This window comes from Hydra viridissima, unplaced genomic scaffold (genome assembly GCF_058129835.1).
Source record: "Hydra viridissima isolate aposymbiotic clone 2 unplaced genomic scaffold, HvirCarnegie_v1 scaffold_10, whole genome shotgun sequence".
In the NCBI taxonomy this organism is placed as follows: domain Eukaryota; kingdom Metazoa; phylum Cnidaria; class Hydrozoa; order Anthoathecata; family Hydridae; genus Hydra; species Hydra viridissima.
Window position 1 is genome coordinate 9,077,501 of NW_028324309.1, and position 22,622 is coordinate 9,100,122.

At 27.8% G+C, this 22,622-nt stretch overlaps 2 protein-coding genes and 1 long non-coding RNA gene across 13 annotated transcripts in view; 2 read left to right on the forward strand and 1 right to left on the reverse strand.

Moving 5' to 3' along the window:
- LOC149883026 (uncharacterized) overlaps positions 1-3,277 on the forward strand; it is a 5,043-nt gene extending 1,766 nt beyond the window's left edge. The window contains exons 1-2 of the long non-coding RNA XR_016456433.1: positions 1-847; positions 2,814-3,277. The exon at positions 1-847 is cut by the window's left edge and continues 1,766 nt beyond it. This is a non-coding gene — a long non-coding RNA (uncharacterized LOC149883026). The remainder of the gene's footprint in view (positions 848-2,813) is intronic.
- Positions 3,163-18,810, reverse strand: LOC145181207 (golgin subfamily A member 2-like). 4 transcript variants are annotated; one of them, XM_090100625.1, is made up of 22 exons: positions 18,744-18,800; positions 13,538-13,740; positions 12,141-12,215; positions 11,929-11,985; positions 11,691-11,719; positions 11,136-11,181; positions 10,359-10,553; positions 9,801-10,172; positions 9,658-9,716; positions 9,099-9,240; positions 8,778-8,858; positions 8,501-8,608; positions 8,280-8,367; positions 7,817-8,145; positions 7,553-7,666; positions 7,315-7,398; positions 6,647-6,796; positions 6,378-6,453; positions 6,124-6,296; positions 4,511-4,834; positions 4,114-4,323; positions 3,163-3,878 (listed from the first exon to the last, which is right to left on the reverse strand). In XM_090100625.1, the coding sequence occupies exons 3-22, from the start codon at positions 12,198-12,200 to the stop codon at positions 3,468-3,470; spliced, it is 3,108 nt and encodes a 1,035-aa protein (XP_089956751.1). In that variant the 5' UTR covers positions 12,201-12,215; positions 13,538-13,740; positions 18,744-18,800; the 3' UTR covers positions 3,163-3,467. The 4 variants fall into 4 exon arrangements, with proteins under 4 accessions (XP_089956751.1, XP_089956749.1, XP_089956750.1 ...); XM_090100623.1 differs by lacking the exon at positions 13,538-13,740 and having other exon boundaries at positions 18,744-18,810; XM_090100624.1 differs by lacking the exons at positions 13,538-13,740; positions 18,744-18,800 and having other exon boundaries at positions 12,141-12,375.
- On the forward strand, positions 12,317-22,617 carry LOC145181348 (succinyl-CoA:glutarate CoA-transferase-like). Of its 8 annotated transcripts, none has more exons than XM_090100631.1 (12): positions 12,317-12,425; positions 12,772-12,873; positions 16,158-16,206; positions 18,243-18,316; positions 19,129-19,214; positions 20,136-20,186; positions 20,263-20,481; positions 20,625-20,772; positions 21,243-21,409; positions 21,593-21,690; positions 21,787-21,953; positions 22,323-22,617. In XM_090100631.1, the coding sequence occupies exons 2-12, from the start codon at positions 12,774-12,776 to the stop codon at positions 22,487-22,489; spliced, it is 1,326 nt and encodes a 441-aa protein (XP_089956757.1). In that variant the 5' UTR covers positions 12,317-12,425; positions 12,772-12,773; the 3' UTR covers positions 22,490-22,617. The 8 variants fall into 8 exon arrangements, with proteins under 8 accessions (XP_089956757.1, XP_089956758.1, XP_089956756.1 ...); XM_090100632.1 differs by having other exon boundaries at positions 12,358-12,510; XM_090100630.1 differs by having other exon boundaries at positions 12,364-12,498.
- Positions 22,618-22,622: the final 5 nt, after the last annotated feature.

A 22,622-nucleotide genomic window follows, 5' to 3' on the forward strand; every position in this document is an offset into this window, starting at 1 on the left:
AACAATTGTTTTGGATGTGATTCCCCAAGTGGAGCTCCATCTTCTTTATGGTCTTATAAACCACTTATTCAAAACCCCAATAAAATTGTGGTAAAAGCAGAAGAATGGATCGAAAAACATGTAATGTGTTTCATTACATTCAAGATTTAGTTGCTTCTAGAAAAGAGCTATTGGGTCGAAATAGTGAGCAAGCCACAGACTTCAGCTTGCACTGGGATAAATTTAAAAGGCCTACCATTCACCGAGAATATGGAAAGAAATTGGAATCATTGTTTTTTGCTGATTTCAACAGCAAGCATTTCTAGAATACTGAAGAAAAATCTGTTTTGACTTTTTTTTTAGAAAACTACAAAATCAGATTTATGTTATCTTTCTTTCAATGAGAATTTTTTTTTTCAATTTGTGATGTTTCTATTTATTTTTTGTTTGTCCTTTTATGCCTTTTTTAGGAAATGATACTTAATTATTTTGTGCTGTAACTAATGAAATATTTTGCTCTTTAATAAAATAAAACAAAAATTGGAATTTTATAAGAATACACTAAATTGAATGAGTTGTCTTAGGTTTCATTAAGGATGATGGATTAATGTAGAAAACTTTTGTTCGTGCTGTAAGAATGCAAATATTTGCATGGTGTCATACTTTATGCAAACCAAAGATAATTTTCAAATTTAATTTTTTTTCTTAGACGAAATAATTTGAATCAGGAATTTGTATGTTAATCCCTTCGAAGGCATCATAGAAGTTAACTTTAGAACTTAAACAAACTTGAAAAATTTTTATTTCAAATCCTCGAGTTTTAAACAACACATAACCTGTGTCTCATGAGTTGGGCGTTTAAATTAAGGTGGTCCTATACTAAAAAAAATCAAAAAAATCGATTTTTCAAAAATTGCATATTCTTGAAGCCCAAACATTCTACATTCTAAATATATATAGATCATTATAGGGAGTGAATTTAAAAATGCTCTAAAATAGCAAGTTTCACAGTGAAGTTAAATAATTTTCTTAGCAACGGCCTTAGCAACGGGTTGTTTATATTAGAAAATAGGCGTTTTAGAATATTGCGCCATTTACTTTTAGTTTTTGACACTGGTGCCAGTAACTGTTTGATGTTTATTTTCCTAAATAAGCCATGATTTTTAAGTACAATTACTATGTTTACATATATTACTTATAGAAAAATCAGCTTTGAGTTATACTTTGTGCCTCGTGCTTGTTTTTATTATGGGAAAAAATAAATGTGATTCAAATTTAAGAAGGAAAGCAGGTGGTAACAGGATTTTCAAAAAAAAGTACTTTAGAGGAAATCAATTTTCCTCAGCATCAACAGTCAGCATCAATTTAACTTCTAAATTGGAAATCACTAACTCAACTCAATCAAATATCTTGACATCAACATCTTCAAAAAAGTTATCACATAGCAGTAAAAATAGTAATGCAAAAAATAATGATTCAAATAAATTGCCTTCATGCTTTATACTTATTGACACAGACATTTTAAAATCAATTGTTACTTTGATTTGACATTGTCCTCAATGTCATAATAATTCAATTGAAATCTCAACTGATTTATCAAAAAAGAAAGGCTTGGCTGTGTTTTTAAACATTTCTTGTACAACATCTTCGTGCGGTTGGAAACAGTCTTTTTATTCTAGCAAAGAGATTGAAAAGCAAGGTCCAGGAATGTCACCATTTGAAATAAATTATAGATCTGTTGTTGCCATAAGAGAGATAGGAAAAGGTCATTCTGGTTTGGAAAAATTTTGTGGTCTAATGAACTTACCTCCTCCAATGAACATAAAAGCATTTAATGATATTCAAGATAAAATTCATATGATATACCAAAGTGTAGCTGATGTGAAAATGAAAAATGCAGCAAATGAATTTCAATATCTTAACAACAATATCCAACCAAATGATTTTGATATTAATGTATTAGCTGATGTAGTTGTTTCCTGTGATGGAACTTGGCAAAAAAGGGGTCATTCCTCACTTAATGGTGTTGTTACTGTTATTGCTAGTGACTCAGGGAAATGTGTTGACTATCGAGTTCTTTCAAAAATATGCAATGTCTGTACATCATGGGAATCAAGAACGTAGTTATTGTATATTATCTTTTTATATTCAAGCTTTTTTTCATTGAATAATTCTATTTTGGTTAACTGTTTTTCAAATATCAGAGTTTTCACTTTTTTTTTTTTTCTGTGTTTTCAATAATGCTCAAGTCGTTTTGTTTTTCAATAATTTTTTGACCTTTTTATATATTGAAAAATTTTTTTTTCATTAAAAATCTTTATAATTGTTTTTCTCAATATGTGAGTTTTAAGCACGCTGCGATAAATATCTTGAGATTGGTTTGTCTGATTGTGTTGAAATTTTCAGGAGTTGTTTATTATATATATGCACATTCACCTTACCAAAAGAATTCATGTTAGTTAACTGGTTCTAAAAATAAGGTCTAGGTTCTAAGCCTTTTCAGGGCTTTTTTTTAGGCCTTAAGCCTGTTTTCTTACAAAAGCTTCAATAGTTTGTTAAATTATTTGATTTTGGCAGGGTGAGTGTAATCATCTGATATTAAAAAGCTGTGAAAATTTCATGATCATACCATTATTAGTTTACAAGCTGTTTATCGCAGCGCTTAGTCCATTTTTAGGGTTCATGGACCCAAAATTTTGACCAAAAAAAAATATTTTTTTATTTTTTTTTCCTTTACTGTGCTTTTAATATAAAACACTATTTCTTATATGAAAATCATAAAATATGAGTGTATTTTTAAAATTTTGGTTTTATTAGTATAGGACCACCTTAAGAATTCTCAAACAGATACAAAAAAAAAATGTTTAAAAGATAAACTTGTCGAAATATGCAGGGCTTATTTTAAACGACCATTTAATTCGTTAAATCAGAACGAAAGCTATTTTTTCTTACCATTTGCTCAATAAGGTGGCATTTAAAAAATGAAACAGAAAAAAAATCTTTTCTTAAGGGTTATGATTTAAATTAGATGGATTTTCGGCATCACAAACTTTTTACCATCACAAACGATCCATTTCCAAATCAGCAACATTTATAGATTAAAAATATTCAAGAAAATTTTATACTTAAACTCGACGAAAAGTTCCAGTTTATTGGCTCATTTACTAATTGAAAACAGAAAAATCACCCAAAGAAAATTATTCTTTTTTAGGATATGTATATACATGCATTATAAACAATCCAATAACTTATATATTAAAAAAAAACTCAATAGAAAACCAAGTAAAAAAAAAAAGAAGTTAAATCTTACATGATAAATATGAGCAAAATAAATGTTTACTTCAGAAGAAAAATATATTTGTATGCAATTGAAAACCTACGAAACTATACAAGTGAAAAATTTGAAAAAAAATTCGAACTATGGAAATGCATTAACAAAGCTTATTACGAAAGAACCTCATCGAAGAAAATGAAGTATCTGGTTTGTTTTAGAGATTTATCAACGACCCAGAGCACTGTTTACAGGGTGTAAACGCATGTTTCCTAGCTGCTGGAGACAGCCAACCATGTTGGTAGCCTTCCCCAGTTGTTTCTAGCTGCTCAAATATTTGAAGAATTTGTTGCGTTGTTTGATGGTTAGATATTGTGTCATTACAAAGTTTATTAACTGGATCAGTTTCTTTTATAAGCTCAGATTCGTCGTCTGATGTAATATTTATTTCTCCAAACAAGTTGTCGAGGTTATACTGTAAAGACGACACTTCGGTATCGTTCATAGAACCCGATTGTAAAGTTAGTCTTTTATTAACAAGGTCTTGTAGTTGTTTATTTTTACTTTCTATACCAGATCTTTCAGCGATTAACTGAATAACAAGTTGGTGCAGTTGTGAGACTTTGTTCTAAAAATTGAATTATTTAAAGAATTTGTAGAGAAAATATAAAAATATAAAAAATTAAGTGGATTAAAGTGGGATTTTCTAAATTTTAATTTGTTGATATTTTTAAATGTTACTTTTAGCAATTTAAACTTTTATAGTCAAGATCTAGGAAAGGCGTCTCAATGCCCTTATGATGACGTTTGAAACAGTCTCTCTTTATATAAAGCAAACAGCCAATATTTAAAACAAAACGTACTTGCATTCTCGTATGCTCATTAGATAAGTGTGAAATCATTTTATCTTTTTCATAAAATTTCTCCTTCAATGCTTTCCGTTGTGTTTGATAGAGAGCTACGTATTCACCGATCGTTTCTGTTTCGCTCTCCAATTTCATATTCATATATTCCAACTGATCGATTCGATCCAATAATTGTGCTTTCATGTCCATGGTTGCCTTAAAGCGTTTCTGAAAGGAAAAAAAAGACGCTTTATCTTTAATGCATTTTTCTCTGAGATTATCATTTTTATTATAGTTTAGCGTTGTCTTGTTGTTATATATTTACTACAGTTTAGCGTTGTCTTATTGTTATATATCTCTCTTCGAGTTTCTTTAAAAAGAGTAACTATAGTTAAGAGATCAACAAAAAAAGTACTTGAAGTTGTAGGAATGCAGCTTTGAGAGATCCATTTGTTAAACTGTCGTTAGCCTCGAAATCTGAAACGTCTTCGCTTTTCCTCATTACTTCTAGTGCTTCTTGGAGTGATGCAACTTTTGAGCGTAAAGCCTCTGTCTGTTCATAAAAATGCTCTTGAAGCTCACGCTGCAATTGAGTAAGTCGCTGTTGAACTTGCAGTTCCACATGCTCTTCGAGTCGTTCATTCAAATGGAAGCTTTCCTCTCTTTGTTGTTGCAGCAAGTTGATAACTTTCAAGCGTTCTTCTTGTAAATGATGCAATTGAGCTTGCATATCTTCAATCTAGTTCATAATTTTTCATATAAACATTCTTAACCATATCAAATTTCATTCTTAACAATGAATTTAATTTACACGTTAAATTGTAATAAAAACTAAGTTACATATATATATACAAAAAAAAAAAACTCAAACTCAAACTCAAAAAAAAATTAAACATTAGCATAGCTATGGATAAATTTTGTAATGGTTTTGAGTTTTGAGTTTTTCAAAGGTAATCATATTAATTGAAAAAATGTTTTAATTTCATATCAAATTACAGTAGTTTTAGATAAGCTTGTTGTATGAACATATCTTTGATAATACAAGGTGCATATGATATTTGAGGACATCATGCATGTGGTTGTAATTTCTCAAGATAATTATTTTCTTTTCTTTTTTCTTTTCAGATAATTGATCAAGGACTGTAATTTAATACAAGAAATGAAGAGACATTCTGTTATCATCATTATATGTGCAAAACATACAGATTTAGAAATTTCCAATTTTCCTCATTGTCCCTAATCATTTGTACATAAGGTTTGCTGTGAATTGAACAGGAGGAATGTTTGGACACTAATTAGAACTACATAGTTTATTCACCAAATACAAGCAATTGTTGACAGAAATTCTTCATATCCAGAGCTCTCACAAGACCCTAAATACTTTGAGCCTGGTTTTTTGAGTCACTCACAACAGCCTATATACCCAGTTAGCTACTCAGACCTTAATCCCCCAGATTATCATAGTTGAATGTGAGACTAATAAACATCTCCATAATACCATTTCTTTGCTGAAGTATGCTGTAACTAACACCATGGCCAACTTATATAGAGAGAATTTGATTTAGGCATGCAGTTCTTTCCAACCTCAGATTGAGGAAGTTATTGCGGCTGATGGAGTTTTTATTGAATAATTTTATAGTCAAGTAATCACTTAAGATTGTATAAAAATTTTATGCAATTATATGGTGGTGTGACCTAACAAAGTCCTATACTTTTTGAAAGTCCTATTTTAAGAAATGACAAATTTTGTATATATATATATATATATTAAAAATATAGGGAAAAGCAATTTAGTTATTTTAACTAGATATCTATTTAGTTAAAATAACTAAATAATTTTCCCCAAATATATATGTTATATATAAAAAAATCTTTATTTCTTACATTAGAACTTTCTTAAAGCATACAGACTTTGTTAGGTCACACCATGGTAACAAATCTTGTAAAAAGTATAATCAAATTAGCTTTAATATCAATTTGTTCTCAAAGTTCATAGCCTCCCTGCAGAAAAAAACCTAAAACAATTACCTCTTGTGTGGTGAGATGCAGCGCACTATTTGTATAACCATTATCCTCATCATCATCATCCCATGATAAATCACTATCTTCTTGCTCCTGCTCTTCTAGCCTATTTTCTTGAAAAGACATTTGTTCTCTTCCAGCATTTTCCATTCCACTACTTGGATATAAATTTCCATTATCTAATTTAATAAATCAGATTTTAGACAAAACAGAGACAGAGTAGATATATCTTAGTCTACTTGGTTACAAAAAGAACCCACCTCTGTCGTTAGTTCTCTGCTCATTTAGAATTTCTTGAAGGCGTGCATTTTGATTAGAAAGCTTATTGATTGCATCCTAAATATAATTTTAATTAAATAAAATTTCATAATCAAAGCTGCATAATGACTACAAAACCAAAGTATAAATCATTTAAATAAATAAATTATCTTCATGATTAAACTATTTTAACAGTACAAATGTTATGTATATAGAAAGTGACAATTTAATAACTTTTTTAAATTAACAAATTTAACTAAAGCAATGTTACTTGTGCTGAAATTAACTCCTCTTGCAATTTTTCAGTGAGCTCAAGTTGATTTGCATGTTGATTTGAGGACTGTCTAAGAACTTCTAGCTCAATTTTTACCCTTTGCAGTTCAGTATTGGATAAATCTAAATCCATTTCTTTTGAATGAAGCTGGAAAAAAAAATTTCTTCATTAAAATTTATGTCAAATAAAATTAAATTCTGCATATCATTCAGCTAAATGACAGAATCAAAACTTTCTGCAGTGCACAACTCTATAGTGAGGGTATTTTTTTGCAATTACTCACATAAGGCAAACTTGATGCCCTAAAATTTATGCAATTTAATTATCACTATTTGCATTCATGTTTTACTTTAATTGAGCTCTTCAAAGAGAACTTCATCAGAATATTTAAAAATTTGAATGAACCTTAAGAAATAAAGTTTGTGGAATAAATTTTAAGAAAACAAATTTTTTTGTTTGCTAGATGGTACATCAATTATAAAAATTTAGTGTTTTTTTCATACATACCAGTTATCATTTAGTTTTACTTAACTGTAAACATACCACATATACATAGGTCATTACAGTTCTCTTTAGAGTGGTAGGGGAATTAAATTATATAATCAACTTGAAACCCTTAAGAGTAACTGAAATGTAACATTTTTAAATTAAAAGGTATTTAATACCTTTGCTTGTACATTTTTTAATTCTTCTTTAAAACAAAGAACTTGTTCTTCTAGATCTGCACATGAAATTGTTTTGCCAATGAGCTTTAAAAAAAAAAGGAATCATTTTCAATAAAAATAATAATAGATGATGTGCTATTTTGATCCATTTTCAATAAAAATAGTAATAATAATAGGTGATATCTGTTGTTCTTTTCTAAAATGAATGGAATAATCATACAAAAATAAATACACGCACTTGCAACTTAGTTTCTTCCATGTTTATTTGGATTTCACTCAGTTTAGTTGCCACATCTTTATTGCTGTGTTGTTCTGCTTCAAGCTTTCCTGTCAACTCAGCACTGTTGTTTGACTGTATATGAGAAACTTTTTATGTTAATTACAAAACAAAAACAATTGTATAAGGTTACAATTATGAAAATAACACTAATAAAAATTAGAATAACATTTAGTTAAAATTAGTTACAAACATACTGATAGTTAAAACTGTTTGTAAACATACCATTTTTACAAAACCATCTTCTAACTCTGCAAGCTGTTCTTTTAATGCTTTATTTTGCTGTAGGGCACGACTGATTGTTTCTTTGTCCGCTTGTATTTGTTCTAGAAGTAATGACTTTGATGAAGCTTCTGATTGGAGCAAATCCAAATTTGCTTGCAAAGATTCTATATGTTGATTCTGTTCAAATATTTGTAGCCCAAGTCTTCTATTTTCACTGATTTGTATATCAAGTTCTTTTTCAACAGCAACCTTACTGGCTTGTAATTGGTCATATTGAGTTTGACTAACAGACTGTGTATCACTTTGTGAGCTGCTTGAAGCTTGAATATCTAAAAAGATTGAGTCAACTTTTAATTTAAATATTTTAAACTAGATATAAGCATAATCCAAATACATCTTGCAAGTTAAACAAAAAGATAAAGCAAAACCTTTATATTATACTAATTGAAACAAAACAAGTTACCAAGTTTATTTTGCAAACTTTTTAAGTTATTCATTAACTCAGTGTTTTTATCAATAATTGTGTGCTTTTCACCTTCAAGTGAGTTTATCTAAAACATTTTAAACATAAATATCTTTTTGTTCAAAATTTTACTTCAAGCTGCTCAAAGACTATTTCACACAACCAGACAAAAAAAAAAAAAAAGTTAATAGTAAATGAAATAAAAAGAATAAGTCTTTTACTTTATTTTTCAATTGCTCTATTTGATAATCATAATGTCCTTGTTGCTCATTATTTTTTTCAAGAAGATCAGTTTTTGAAGCAACAAGTTTTTGAACCATTAACTTTTGCTGAAAAGAAAAAAAAAAACTAGAAAAAGTAACTTCCAGCATGTTAATCTTTTTAAATCCTAAAAGTTTAAACTTTTAAGTAAAAAACTTTTAGAGAAAAATTTTTAAGTTTAAAAAAACTAAAAACAAATTTAAACTTTCTTTAAATTAAAAAATAATTCAAAATTACTTCACTTAAGAGTTGTAAAAGATCTTCCTTTTCAGACTGCCATTTTGATAATGCGGCTTTATCAATTGAGTTTGTAGTCAGCTGTGTCATAAATAGCAATAAAATACTATATGAAATCAAAACATTTTTACAATAGTTAAAAAAAAAACAAAACAATAGAGAATTTATTAGAATTAACTGTAGCTTATTCTAACAATATTCTATAAAAAGTAAAATTTAACATTTTAAGCTTCTCTAGATATTACTAACCAATAATATTGGTCAAAATGTCAAAGTTAAACACAAATCAAATTTTTAATAAATATCAAAACCAACTCAAACCTGTTGAACAAGAATTTCACCATTCTGTAGCCGAGCATGAAGTTCATGAACCTGTCCACTAAGAATTGCACACTCTTCAGCTTTCATTTGCAGTTTGGCTTGCACCTCTTTGCTCTCTAAGTGTAGTTCTTCTTTCTCTTGACTGAAATAATTATAAATAAAAAAGATAAATACTGTAGCACTTTGTAGTATTCTGCAAAATTTAAATTTAAAAGATTAGGTTTCAATACATGCATTAATACCCATGTTTTGAATACTTAAGTCCAGTATTACTTTTCAAGTGCTAAAAGAACTTACTTTAAATTTAACATTTTACTAGATTAGATATCAATTACTTGAAGATATAATCATCATAAATTAAATTTAATTCTATGGTAAAATAGATATGATGTATGGATATACATAAAAACATTATGATATATATATAAACATAATATATGATATATACAAACATAAAAACATTAGTATCACAACCAGCAAAAGACTTTTTTAGATTTTGTAGAGCAGTGTCTTAATATTTAATTAGTGTTTAAATTTAAAGTAATAATTTTAACTTTACCTAACTTGGTACAAACGAGTGCTGAACCGATCTCTTTCTTGAACAAGCTCTTTGTTAATCTGAACAAAAACAACAAGACAAAAAAAATGTACAATCTTTATAAACAAAACATAAAATGATGCAAAATAAGTATTGAAAATTACTTTTTTAAAATGGGCCTCTAACTGTTGAAGTTCAGCAACCCGTTTCTCTAGCTCAACAATATTTTTACAAACATTCTCTAAACGTTGATTGAGATGCTTTACTTCACTCTCTTTTGATGTCAATTTTTTCTGCATATTGACAATGCTTGATTGAAGTTCACTTTTCTCTGATACAAGAATTCCAATAGTTTGGATATGTACTTCAAGTTGTTCTTTCAGTGCACGTTGCTCAGCTAGTTGATTAAGTGAGTTTAGCTCTTTTTTTAACTTTTCTTGAAGTTGAATAATTTGTTTTCTTTGCTCATTCACCTGGTTGGTCAGCAGACTATTAGCACGTTTATAAGAAGCAAGGTTATCTTGTAGTTCCTCTTGCTATATATAAAATAACTGTAAAGCTATAGATTTTAGCTTAACAATAAAAAAATTAAAGCCTTTAAAATTTTTTTATTCATTTCTTGCACTGTTAGTTATTTATTTTACATTTTAAATTTTCCTTTTTTCTAACTCCACTAATTAGAAGAAAGGAAACATAAAACAGGAAGAAATTGATCTCTATACCTCAGAAGACTCTTTTTTATCAATAGGTGTTAAATAGAGAGAATTATCCAAAACAATTTCTGCTGTATTCTCAGATTTATTTAACCCATCAATTTCATCAATTTTCTTTTGCTGGTCTTCTTTAATAATATCTTTTGGGGTTGTGAACTCAAGTTTTTGACAAATTTTTTCACTTTGTTTAAAATGATCAGGAGGCTAAAAAATATAGAGAAAAAAAACTTTATAAGTACTATATTTTACATTACAAAAAGTAATATCAAAATAAATATACAAGTATATATATATATATATATATATATATATATATATATATATATATATATATATATATATATATATATATATATATATATATATATATATATATATATATATATATATATATATATATATATATATAGCCATAATTATCAGCACTTTTGTTGCATAATCAAAATGTTATATACTGATAACTTACAGACCCTCAAGATGATCTACAACAAATGGGAAAAAAGTAAAATTCTTGAAAACAATAATACTTATTTAATTAGTTGCACAAAAAATTAAAATTTGCAAAGTACAACAAAAACAGTTCCATACCAATTGTTAAAAAAATATTTTCTGCTTGACAAATATACAGCCAGATATTATTTCATTAATACATTATTTAAAGGAAAAATTATAAGTGTTAATGGTAGGGGTGAAAAAATGATAGAAGAATTTATATATATAGCTTGAATGATACTGATATCAACATTTTTTTAAAAGTAAAGATCTTGTCACATAAAAATTACTTACATCTTTTATTTTTAATACAATTGGTGGTGTTTTGAATATATGATTGCTATAAATAAAAGAAGAATATTTTCTTTGAGAAAATACTTTTAAAAACAAATTTAAATTCTTATATATCTTTTTATATCTAACTTTTACTTAAGTTTTATTAAATTGGTAAATTCTAATTAAATTACTAACTTAAAAATATCATTAAAAAAATTAAAAAATACCTGAATTTTATAATAAGACCAAATTTTTTAAAAAATGGTATGTGAACATTTGTTGCTGCTAATTTGCTTCTAGTTTTCAACAGTGTTATCAGTATTTCAACTAACTTAACAAACTTATCACTCAGATAAGCACTGTTTCTAATTTAATTCTATTAAACATTTAAGTATTCTATATGAAATTGTTTTTCTATCAACTAGCCAATATTTGGTCACAAATTAGCAGTAAACTAGGAAAATCAGTTGTTGATATCTTTTAAGATATATTTTACATAATTATAAACAACTAATTGATTATATAAATACAACTAAATGTTTTATGTAACTTTACATATGATATCATGCTTACTTCTGAATGCCTCTTAGAATTTCTACATCCTAAAAATAGAAGAAAATAAACAAAATCAAAATCAAAAACTGACAATCTATATTAATCATTTAAAATATTTTATCTTTCATTACTTTCAATGAAAAAACATTTAAATCAGCCTTATATTTCCTTTGATACTTTCCACAAAAAATTGCGCAATTATTTAATTTTATGAACAGAGATTGAATAACAATCAGTATTTAAGAATATTTCTTACTAGTTCTCTACCAACTGGGCTTACAACAGGTGATTTATCTTGTTGAAATTTCTTCAACTAAAATTAAAAAACAAATATCTTTGCAGGTAGAACAAAGAACTTTTATATTATCATAAAACATTGAAACTCTTCAAAAGTCATATTTATATAAATATGGAAATCGCAATGATTGTAAGAGTAAAAAAAAATTAAAAAATTATTTTGCTATTTACCTTTTTCTTAGCAGAAGCAAGTTTTTGCTTTCTGGATATGTCTGACATACTTTTCACCATTGATAGGTCTATACTCTAGAAAGTTGTATGTATGAAAACTAAATACACAACAGTTTTTTTTTTTGTTTTTTTTTTCTTGTTGTTACATATTTTCTCTACAGCTTCTCTGCCATTTTTTTCAGACACGAATCTAATTACACCTCCCCCCCTGTCCAACAAATGTAGAACTGGAATCGAAAGTGAACGCAACCACAGAAATTATACGAAATCTTATTAACCCAACCAGTACGTATTTAATTAAAAAAAAAATCTTAATTTACTGATAACTGCTATTACTATCTAGAGAATGTCTGAATTAGTAAGTTAACTGGCAAGTTCATTCATTTCCAACTCTTTTTATTAATTAACAAGAAATTCTTCTGATTCATATATGTAAATATGCGTGTTTGTGCACACACACACACACACACACACACACACACACACACACACACACACACACACACACACACACACACACACACACACACACACACACACACAAACACACACAAACACAAACACACACAAACACACACACACATATATGCTTGTATATATGTGTGTATATTTGGCAATAATATGTATTTAGTAATGAGCCTGGTGATCAAAAAATGCTGCTATTCTTTGAGAAAAAATTCATTGAAAATATTTTCGTTTCAAAGATTTTATTCCGAAATATCAACCAATTCTGGTATGTTATTTTTGAGTCTTTACTTAAAATTGGTTATAATTTTTTTTTCTTATTTACATAAAATAAAAAATAAAGTTGAAAAAACTCTCCAACTATACACAGTTGTACCCCATATGAATGAAGTTATCAGATAAAGCTATGTTTTTCATAAAAAACAAAAATAATTTAAGATTTGTTTCTGATAGAAAAAACACTAATTTATTTCAAACAAACAAAATATTTTTTTGTAGCTTAAAAAACAAACAAAAAAAAACAAACAAACAAAGAAACAAAAAAAAAACTAACTTGGATTACAGTTAAGCACTAAAAAAAAACTGCATATATTTGTAGATGAAGGTTAAATCAGTATTTGAAGTAGCTACCTTTGGCAACTTTATAGGATCTAACCTTGGTATAACAAAGCAATACACATATCGTTCTAAACTCAATTCATTGCTGAAGGTTTAGCTCCAATCTTTTACGGTCTAGTGAAGTCTTTTTCTACTCCTGTTTTACTTTTTTAACTATCTGTGAGTTGGAACAGTCAGTTCCTAGCTGCTTTATATGAACAGATTCCTTTTTTTTTCTTTAAAATCTTTCTAAGTGTTCCCCTACTAATATATTTAAACTTGCTATTAAACTCATTAGCACATTTACTGTTGCTAATTGTAGGGTTTTTCCTTACCTCTTGGTCTGTTGTCTTAGGCTATCTGCTGATCCTTGGTAACTCTTTGGCACTATTGGTTATGTAGTTTTTCTTTGTATTTCAAACACATTTCTTCAAAACATTGAACACTTTACTTAATTCACAATTCCAATTACCAGCTTTGACAATAACAATGATTTGCCATCAAACCACTTCAGATATGCCTTTTCTGGTTATTATTTCTGTGAAGATTACCAAATTATTATTACAATTTTCAAAGTTAATTATCAATTCAGACAATTTTTTGGATATAGGTTCTACTTATAGTAAATTTAGCATATCAAGTTTTCCACAATTTTTATTTTTGATTATTGTCTGTAAATAAACACAGATTTGTTTGGTCTCATATTATTTAACACTTTTTTAACACCCAATTATTTTTCTCTCTCTCTCTCTCTCTCTCTCTCTATATATATATATATATATATATATATATATATATATATATATATATATATATATATATATATATATATATATATATATATATATATATATTCAAACATACATATACACAGTTAGAGAAATAAGTGTCCAAACAAAACATTTTATTATGGAAAATAAACTTTGTCAGGTTATTTCAGAAAAAAATAACTTTATAAAGATAAAAAAAAAAAGATTATTCTAAAAGAAAATTTTATTACAAATTTAATATGCAAAAAAAAATATCAATAATGTTTAATTGATAAAAAGTTAAGATACATTTAAGCAATGCAATTTTTTAGTGTTAAATAAATATCCAAACAAGATTTTAAAGATTAAGGGTTAAAGATTAACACTTCTCCGAGTAATTATTTTTATGACTTTTTTATATCAAGTTGGAATGCCTTTAGCTTTTATGACTTCTGCAAGTGGACATGGTATTAATTCAAATAATTTGTTTGTCATATCTGAGTCAATATCAGCCCAAGCGTCTTGGAGCATGATATTTAGCTCTTCTTTTCTTTTTAAACATCTTGTGCCACATTTTTTATCCAGAATAACCCAGAGATGTTCAGTTGGATTGAGATCTGGACTTTGTGCTGGCCATTCAATTAACTCAATTTTCTTTTTGATAAAAAACTCTTATGCTTTCTTTGATGTATGTTTAAGGTCATTGTCTTGTTGGAAGATAAAATGTTTTCCTAATTGCAGTTTTTTAGTTGAAGTCAGAAAATTTTTATTGAGAATGTTAACATAAACCTCAGAGTCCATAGTTCCATCAATAAAATCCAGTTTTCCTGTTCCATTCCAAGCCATTGATCCCCATACCATAACATTGCCTCCATTAAATTCTACTGTGCCTAGAATACAACTGAGTGTGAATGCTTCACCTTTTTTTCTTCGTACTTTTTGAGCTCCATCAGACTTCACAAGATCTGTCCAGAATGATACTGACATATTTACATATTTTTTTAGCAAATGCAAGTTTTTGTTTTTGATGGATTTTTGAAAGGAATGGTTTCTTGCGTGGAACTCTTGCTTTGAATCCACTTTCTTTCAATTGATTTCGAATCGTACATGAGCTCACTTGTAACACAAAATCTTTCTCAAGGAGGCTTGACACTTTTGGTGCTGATATAAAGCTGTTTTTTTGCACCATCTTGACAATTTGTCAATTTATTCTTGATGTTGTTTTACGCTTAGCTCCGAATCTTTGCTGATTTTGCACATATCCTAACATATCATACTTTTTAATCAGATTGCTAATGGTACCTAATGCAATTCTAGTCACTATTTACTGACCTAAATGTTTTACCTTGCTTGAACAAGTCAATAACCAAATTGCGCTGAGCTTGGAACCATTCCTTAATTTTAACTCCCATACTTGATGATATCAATGGTAAATCAAATGAATTTAAACAAATAGCAGTCAATTATTAAAAATTACTCGTAAAAAAACAATATTTCTAAAACAATTGATTTAAAAACTTTTAATAATCAATTTCAAAACTTCGTTTACAAAATAACATGTTCAGATAATTATTTTTCGTTGAAGTTTTAACATTTCTTTGGGAAACGTTATATTTTAGCAACGCAAGTTAATTATTATTGATTTATTGTTGATTAATTTTTTACTATATAAAGTTGTGATTAAATTTGCTTTTAGAATAATTATAAAAGTACTTATCAAAAACATATGTTTTTCTGAAGTAACCTGACAAAGTTTATTTTTCACAATAAAATCTTTTGTGTGGATACTTATTTCTCTGAGTGTATATATATATATATACATTCATTATATACATACACACACTATAGTTTTTATAATTTGTGCTGTAAATATTGTTGCTACAATTACTTTTAAATTGTACTGTTATCATAAACTTTAAATGGTGCTAGTTAACTATCTGCATCTGGTCACAAAATCCTCAACTGTTCAGGTGCATCTTCAACTTCATACATGAAAGCATGAATGGTGTGAAGAGTTTTAAAGAGTTTTGTTATTAACTATATTATGACCCTTATAAATAATCATGTGTATATACATAGGTATAATTATATATGTATATGTAATGTATATGTATGTGTATATATATATATATATATATATATATATATATATATATATATATATATATATATATATATATATATATATATATATATATATATTTAGTTAAAAAAAGAGGACCATTAGATGGCATAAGGATTTGCGATATGACTAGGTATTTTTTGTTAATTCTTTTCTTCTCTATATAACAAATATTAACTTTTTTTCAGGGAATGGTCTGAATTCAAAGTATACATATCTTTAAATATGACAAAATGAACATAATACATTTTTATGCTATTTTGAATATATCTGTAATTTCTATATAACACAAAAAGAAATTTCTATTTATCCACAATTAATTAAAGAAATCCAGTATAAAAACACTTTCAGCATGTTGTAACAGGTTAAGTAAATATTAGAAGCACTTCAATAGGATTATTTACCTTAACTGCTGTTTTTTACCAGACATACTACTTTTAAATATCACTTGTCTCAATCAGTGACATTAGATTTTTCTAAGGAACACTATCAATCTTTTTAAGATATTGAAAATTCCTCAAGAATCAAAAGACAGATTTTTTCCACAGAAAAATTTCCCTATTTTTAAGAAAAGTAGTAACTTGGGAATACTTTGAATAAGAAGTATGTTACTGTTTCTTTAAAATAAACTTTCAAGCTAAAAAAGCCCTCCTGAAACTCCTAAGATTAGAGATCAATACAATTAACATATGTTATTGAAATATGAGGACTTTTTGGTCTGGTTCTTAGTTTAAATATGTAAAAAAAGGCCAGAACCCTGTAAAACTACAAAGTTGACCAAACTAATCAGTTTTAAACATTCATATTAATAAGTTTAATAAAGTAATATAGGCTAATAAAATAAACTGCTTATACAAATAATTATTACAGTAATGATATTATTTCCAAAAAGAAATACTAATGATTATTGCAAACATAATAAATAGCTCATGTTAGCACTCTGAATGAGTTTACAGCATTTTGTTTTTCTATAACACTGTTCATCAGTGTTTTTGCCTCTTCATCAATTTTAAGTTAATCATAATATGTAATCATACATATCTTTTTATGCTGATTCCAAAAATGGTTTTAGAATTTTGGTAGCCAGTCTAGTTTTTAAGACAATTTGATAGCCGCTATTATAAACAAGAAGATATATAATAATTAGGATGCATATTTAACAAAAATTAGAGTTTGTTAAATATTTGGATATGCATCGTAATTTTTGTCAATATTTTTTTATTTTTTAGATTTCATATATTCTTAATTTATCAAATTTAAAAAATTTTATTTGGGTGCTAGTTTGTGATTGGTATAATACTTGGGGTACTACCTGTGTGCTGTATTTCTTGCACATATGTAATGGATATACAGTCAGATAATATAGAGTATGAGTGCAAACAAAAGAATGCTATTTATCAAAAAAAGTTAAATCATCATATAAGGGACCTGGGTCTGCTTAAGAACAAGGAAGAATTTTGGTTTCTAGATTACAACAATCTTTTTACTGTAAACACAATAGTTATGTCATTTCATAGCAAATGGGCTATATGGTCTTCTTTTTTGGAGCACAAGAGAAAAAGACTTAAAATCCATTTAAAGAAGTTATTGAAATAATTAAAAAATAATTAAAAAAAAAAAAAAATTGGTTGTAACATGCTTCTAAAAATGTACTTCTTGCATACTCATTCAGACTTTTTCATTGAAAATCTTAGAAACATAAAAGACATAGAGCATGCTGAACTATTTCATCAGGGTATATCTACAAAAGAAAATGTTTGTAGAAATGTTGGCTGATTACTGTTGGATACTGAAGAGACAATCTTGAATCAGATTATAAAATAAACTTAATAGCTTAGAAATTTTGAAACATATTTTTTAGATCTAGTGCAATTTGTATTTCTACAAAAAAAAAAAACAGAGAGGACCACTCTTTCTCATCAGCGTGGTGATAAAATTCGAAGTTTTCAAAAAAACTTAAAAAACTTTCCACATACATATGTTCAGATATCGTGATACTTTTACATGAAATTGCAGTACAACTTCTTACGAATATTTGAAAATCATACCTTAAGTATATATATTCAGATATATTAATATTCTTACATGTGTTTTTAGTATAATTTTATAAAAATATTTTAATGTAAACAATTTAGTTTATTAAATATCTAATTGTATGATTTTAAACAGAGTTCTTGCTGGTCCTTACTGTACTATGATTCTTGGTGATATGGGAGCTGAAGTAATTAAAGTTGAGAAACCTGGTATGTTTTTTGCTACATTTTTTTTAAAAGTAGCTTTTCTGGTCGTTGAAATAGCGGTCGGACATGTCAAAATGCGCATTGTAACATCACCTTTTTGATAGAACTTTTCTCGTCGTTTATGCGTTCTAGTTTTATTATAATAAATAGCATTACACTTAATAGAGCAACCACTCTGTTAAGTGTTATTTATTATAACAAAATTAGAACGCATAAACTTAGACTAGCAACTAATTTAAAAATCTTGCGCACAAAAAAGCACTGTTGTTTAGCTCATTTTAAACATCTGATTTTGTAAATTACAAGAATTCAGGATTTTTCCGATTTTACAGTCTCTTTTCAAGGAGCTTAACGGAGAATAATGACTTTATGTTGGTAAAGCTAAGAAAAATGCACATTCAACTTTTAAACAACGAATTAATATGCTTACCAAATCATCGGCTGTTTCTATCGCGGTTTTTTTTAAATCTTATTCTCGAAAACCTGAAAAACAAATCTCAACAGGGAACCATACTCAAATATTCTCAAGTTGATTTCGGCTGTACTGATTTGTTGCTTCGTTTCTGCCTCATTAAACTGTGTTTGTAAAATTCTTTTTGTTTGCTCTTGGTATGAGTTAGTATTTATAAGAATTAATTAGTCGGTAAAATATGACTTATGTATAACTACTCGCATTTAATTTTGCATATAGTTTATTTACATAAATCTAAGTCATGTTATAGGTTCAATACATTTAGTTTTAAAGGCATTTTTTTTTTTTTGGTTCTTTATAAAGGAACTATATTGCTTATACTGTTGTTTTTGGATTATCGCAGGTTTTGGAGATGACACTCGTCATTTCGGTCCTCCTTTTGTGGGCGGAGAAAGTTGTTACTATTTATCAGTGAATAGAAACAAAAAGGTTCGCATTATAATTCTTTCAGTTTCGGTAAGAATCCGTTTTAAAAAGTTAAAAAACAAGTTTTGTTCACTAAATTTTATTCTACGCGTCGATCAGATGGCTTTTTAGAACTTTCCAGAAAATATTATGCTCTAAAAAGTTTAAATTTTATTTACAAATCAAGTTCTGATTAGTAAAAGGTATTTCTGTGGAGTTTTTTAAAAGCTATCCGTTATATCCTGGCACATTTTATCGTGACTATCCGTTCTACTGGCTATCAGTAGAATGTAAAACATAACGATTTTTGATTCTCGTTTAAAACCGAAGGCCCAGAGACTTTGCATCAACTTCATTAACGGGATTAAAGCTTTAAAACTTTATGTTTTAATGCATCTATATCTGTATTTTGAATAGTTTGACGCTGCATTATTTGCTAAAACAATTAACTAATATCGAATAAGTTTATATTAAGTTTTGTCATATTTAATGTCAGTTTACTTTTTGATTAAAACTTAATTTTTAAAGTTTAACTTTTAATATCACATCAAAACACCTGATTGCTTTTAATACCACATCTTAACTTTTAATCCACAACAACCAAAATAAAAATGTTTGAGTTCGTTGATACGACATTTAAACTAGACGTTGTTATGCAGAAAAAATCTAAACAACCTTCATATTTGTCTGTAAGAAAATATGAAAAAATTTTTTCATGCTTTCTTATAGAAAAATACGAGATTAGTATGCTGAAAATATCTAAGCTCCAAATCAAGTTTTTTGAACGTCTTTTTCACAGTTTCATTGTTTTGGTGTTGGATGCTTTCTCCATAACTACGTCCAATAGAATATCCAAAATATTTCGGTGTAAAGGCATGCATTAAAACTTTATATTTTTGGTTAAAATGCCGTTAAGTCTCTATGAAAGTTTAAATTTAACTTTAGAGTATTGCAGTGGACTTTCACACGAGAGAAGGTGTAGAAATCATCCAACAGGTATCAGGTTTTTTCCTCTTTAGCTTTAAGATTGGACAAGAACTTACTTTTTCTTATACCTTTTTCCGAATTTCAGTTAGTTAAGAATAGCGATGTTTTTATTGAAAACTACGTGTTTGGAAAGTTAGAGGCGATCGGTCTTGGATACGAAAGACTTAAAACTATTAATCCTAGATTAATATATTGTTCGATTACTGGCTATGGATCTCGTGGTTTATTATCGAACATTGCTAAGCCTGGGTATGACGCTGTAGCGAGTGCTATTGGTGGATTAACGGCGGTCACAGGACCTACGGTATGCAAACCTTAGAAAAACTAGCTTTTCGTCTAAAAAAACATTTCTTCTCCGATATTACTAACATTCTATCTTTAAGAAATTTTTTTATTTTGTTACTTTAACTATGCTGTTGACATTAATTATTTGGGAAGTCTATCTAGAATGGAGAACCGTGTAGAGTAGGCGTTGCAGTAACTGATATTATGACTGGTATGTATGCACATGGAGCCATTATAGCCGCTCTCTATCAAAGAGAGACAACGAAAGTGGGAACTAAAATTGATACTTCGCTTTTGCAAACACAGGCAGGTTTTTTTTTTTTTTTTTTGTACTTCATTATCTCATAACTGTTATCTCATAATTTGCTGTGTATTTATATATTGTATTATAAATAATAGTAATTTGACAACATCATAATAAGTTTTTAAAAAATACTACATTAAAAAAACTTATCTTCATTGAGCGTTTTCAAGGTAGATTTTAAAGTAAATTTTCAATTCAAATGTCATGGAAACCCGTAAATAACTTAGTTCAAGAATTAAGTTCAAAATATTTATCAAAAACAGTTTTTAATATTTTAAAGTAATTCTTGTACAAAGATCATAAACCATCTCAAAGATCACAATCGTGTGATTAAGCTGTTTCTGTTTAAATCTATTTACATTTATTTATTAGTTTATGAAATGTATTTAAAAGCCTATAAAAATGAAATCACTTTAATGCTAATAGTTAGTTGTAAAGGTCTATAATGATCTGTAATCTCGATGTATTATAGGTAGCGGTAATGAGTCATATTGGTTCAGACTTTTTAAATGCCGGCGTAAAAGCTCCTCGATATGGATCTGCTCATCGATCTATTGTTCCTTATCAGGCATTTGAAGCCGGTGGTGGTCAAATGATAGTCATAGCAATAGCTAATAATAATCAATTTCAGAAGTTCTGCTTGGTAATATTACTTTTTGGCGTCATTTTTAGCGTGAGGTTTGCCTTTTAGATAAACTTTTTAATATGCCAAGTGAAATTTCAAAGATGATAAGTAAAATTGTTCGGCGATGCTTTTTTATAAATTAATATAAAAATCTTGAATAAATTTCGCAGTTATGTAAATTTTACTTGATTAATTCTATAGGCGACAGGTTTATCAAATCTTTTGAATGATGATCGATTTAAATTAAATGAAAATCGTGTGCAACATCGAGACGTACTTCTACAAATTATTACAGAAAAGTACGTTTTTTTGTTTTGCTAACTTTTTTATTTGCTTTAGGATCAAAAAAACTTTCAAAATTTATTTTTGCTTTTAAAATTTATTTTTGCTTTTAGATTAAAAACGAAACCTGTAGATCATTGGGTAACAGTCTTAGAAAATGTTGGTGTTCCGTGTGGACCGATTAATGATATTGAACAAGTTTTCCAAATGTCGCATGTAAAAGACTTAGATTTGATACAAGAAATATCACATCCAACTGCTGGTATTATAAAGGTCTGTGGTAAGTCATTGCTTTCTTTAGCTCATATTTTGGTATGAAAAAAGCATGGTAAAACTTGGTTATTAACAAACTGTTGGTAATGTTATATTTTGGTCACACACACACACACCCTCCCATCTGGGGTCAGTGTTGTAAAACTTACGCCTTCGTAAGAACAAATTTCATGAAAAAATTTACAATTTCAGCAACGACTGATTTTTTGTCGTGAAATACGAGAAAGTTTGCGTGATTTTTTTTCTCTTCACTTACGGCGAAGTGAATGAATGTTAAATTATTATCTTCAGAAAAAATGGAAAATAATGACTATTTTCGTTTTGGTTATCTAAATAAACTAAATTATTATGAGAGTAATTTATCTTTTGCTTACAGGACCTGCTGTTGACTTTAACGGAAAGTCAATTTTAGCGACACCGCTGCATCCTCCGTTGTTAGGAGAACACACTAAACATGTGATGAGTGAAATACTTCATTATGATAATCAAACTATAGACAATCTTCTCGAAAAGGGCGTCATCGTTGATCGCAACTGCAAATAAATTTATCGGGAGTAAAATATATTATGACTCTTTAAAGATTTTAAAATCCTTTCTCTTAAAAAATGGCATACAATATTTAAAAAAATATATAAAAAAACTTATATTTCACTTATAAAATAATAAAACATAATAT

Coding starts and splice junctions, on each gene's coding strand:
- LOC145181207 (XM_090100623.1), bottom strand. CDS start 12,200: ATGGTGAAAAGTATGTCAGACATATCCAGAAAGCAAAAACTTGCTTCT. Junction 11,720..11,928: donor GCCCAGTTGGTAGAGAACTA/GTAAGAAATATT, acceptor TTCTATTTTTAG/GATGTAGAAATTCTAAGAGG. Junction 7,399..7,552: donor TGGAAGAAACTAAGTTGCAA/GTGCGTGTATTT, acceptor TTTTTTTTAAAG/CTCATTGGCAAAACAATTTC.
- LOC145181348 (XM_090100631.1), top strand. CDS start 12,774: ATGAGCCTGGTGATCAAAAAATGCTGCTATTCTTTGAGAAAAAATTCA. Junction 20,482..20,624: donor CGGCGGTCACAGGACCTACG/GTATGCAAACCT, acceptor AAGTCTATCTAG/AATGGAGAACCGTGTAGAGT. Junction 21,954..22,322: donor TGGTATTATAAAGGTCTGTG/GTAAGTCATTGC, acceptor TTTTGCTTACAG/GACCTGCTGTTGACTTTAAC.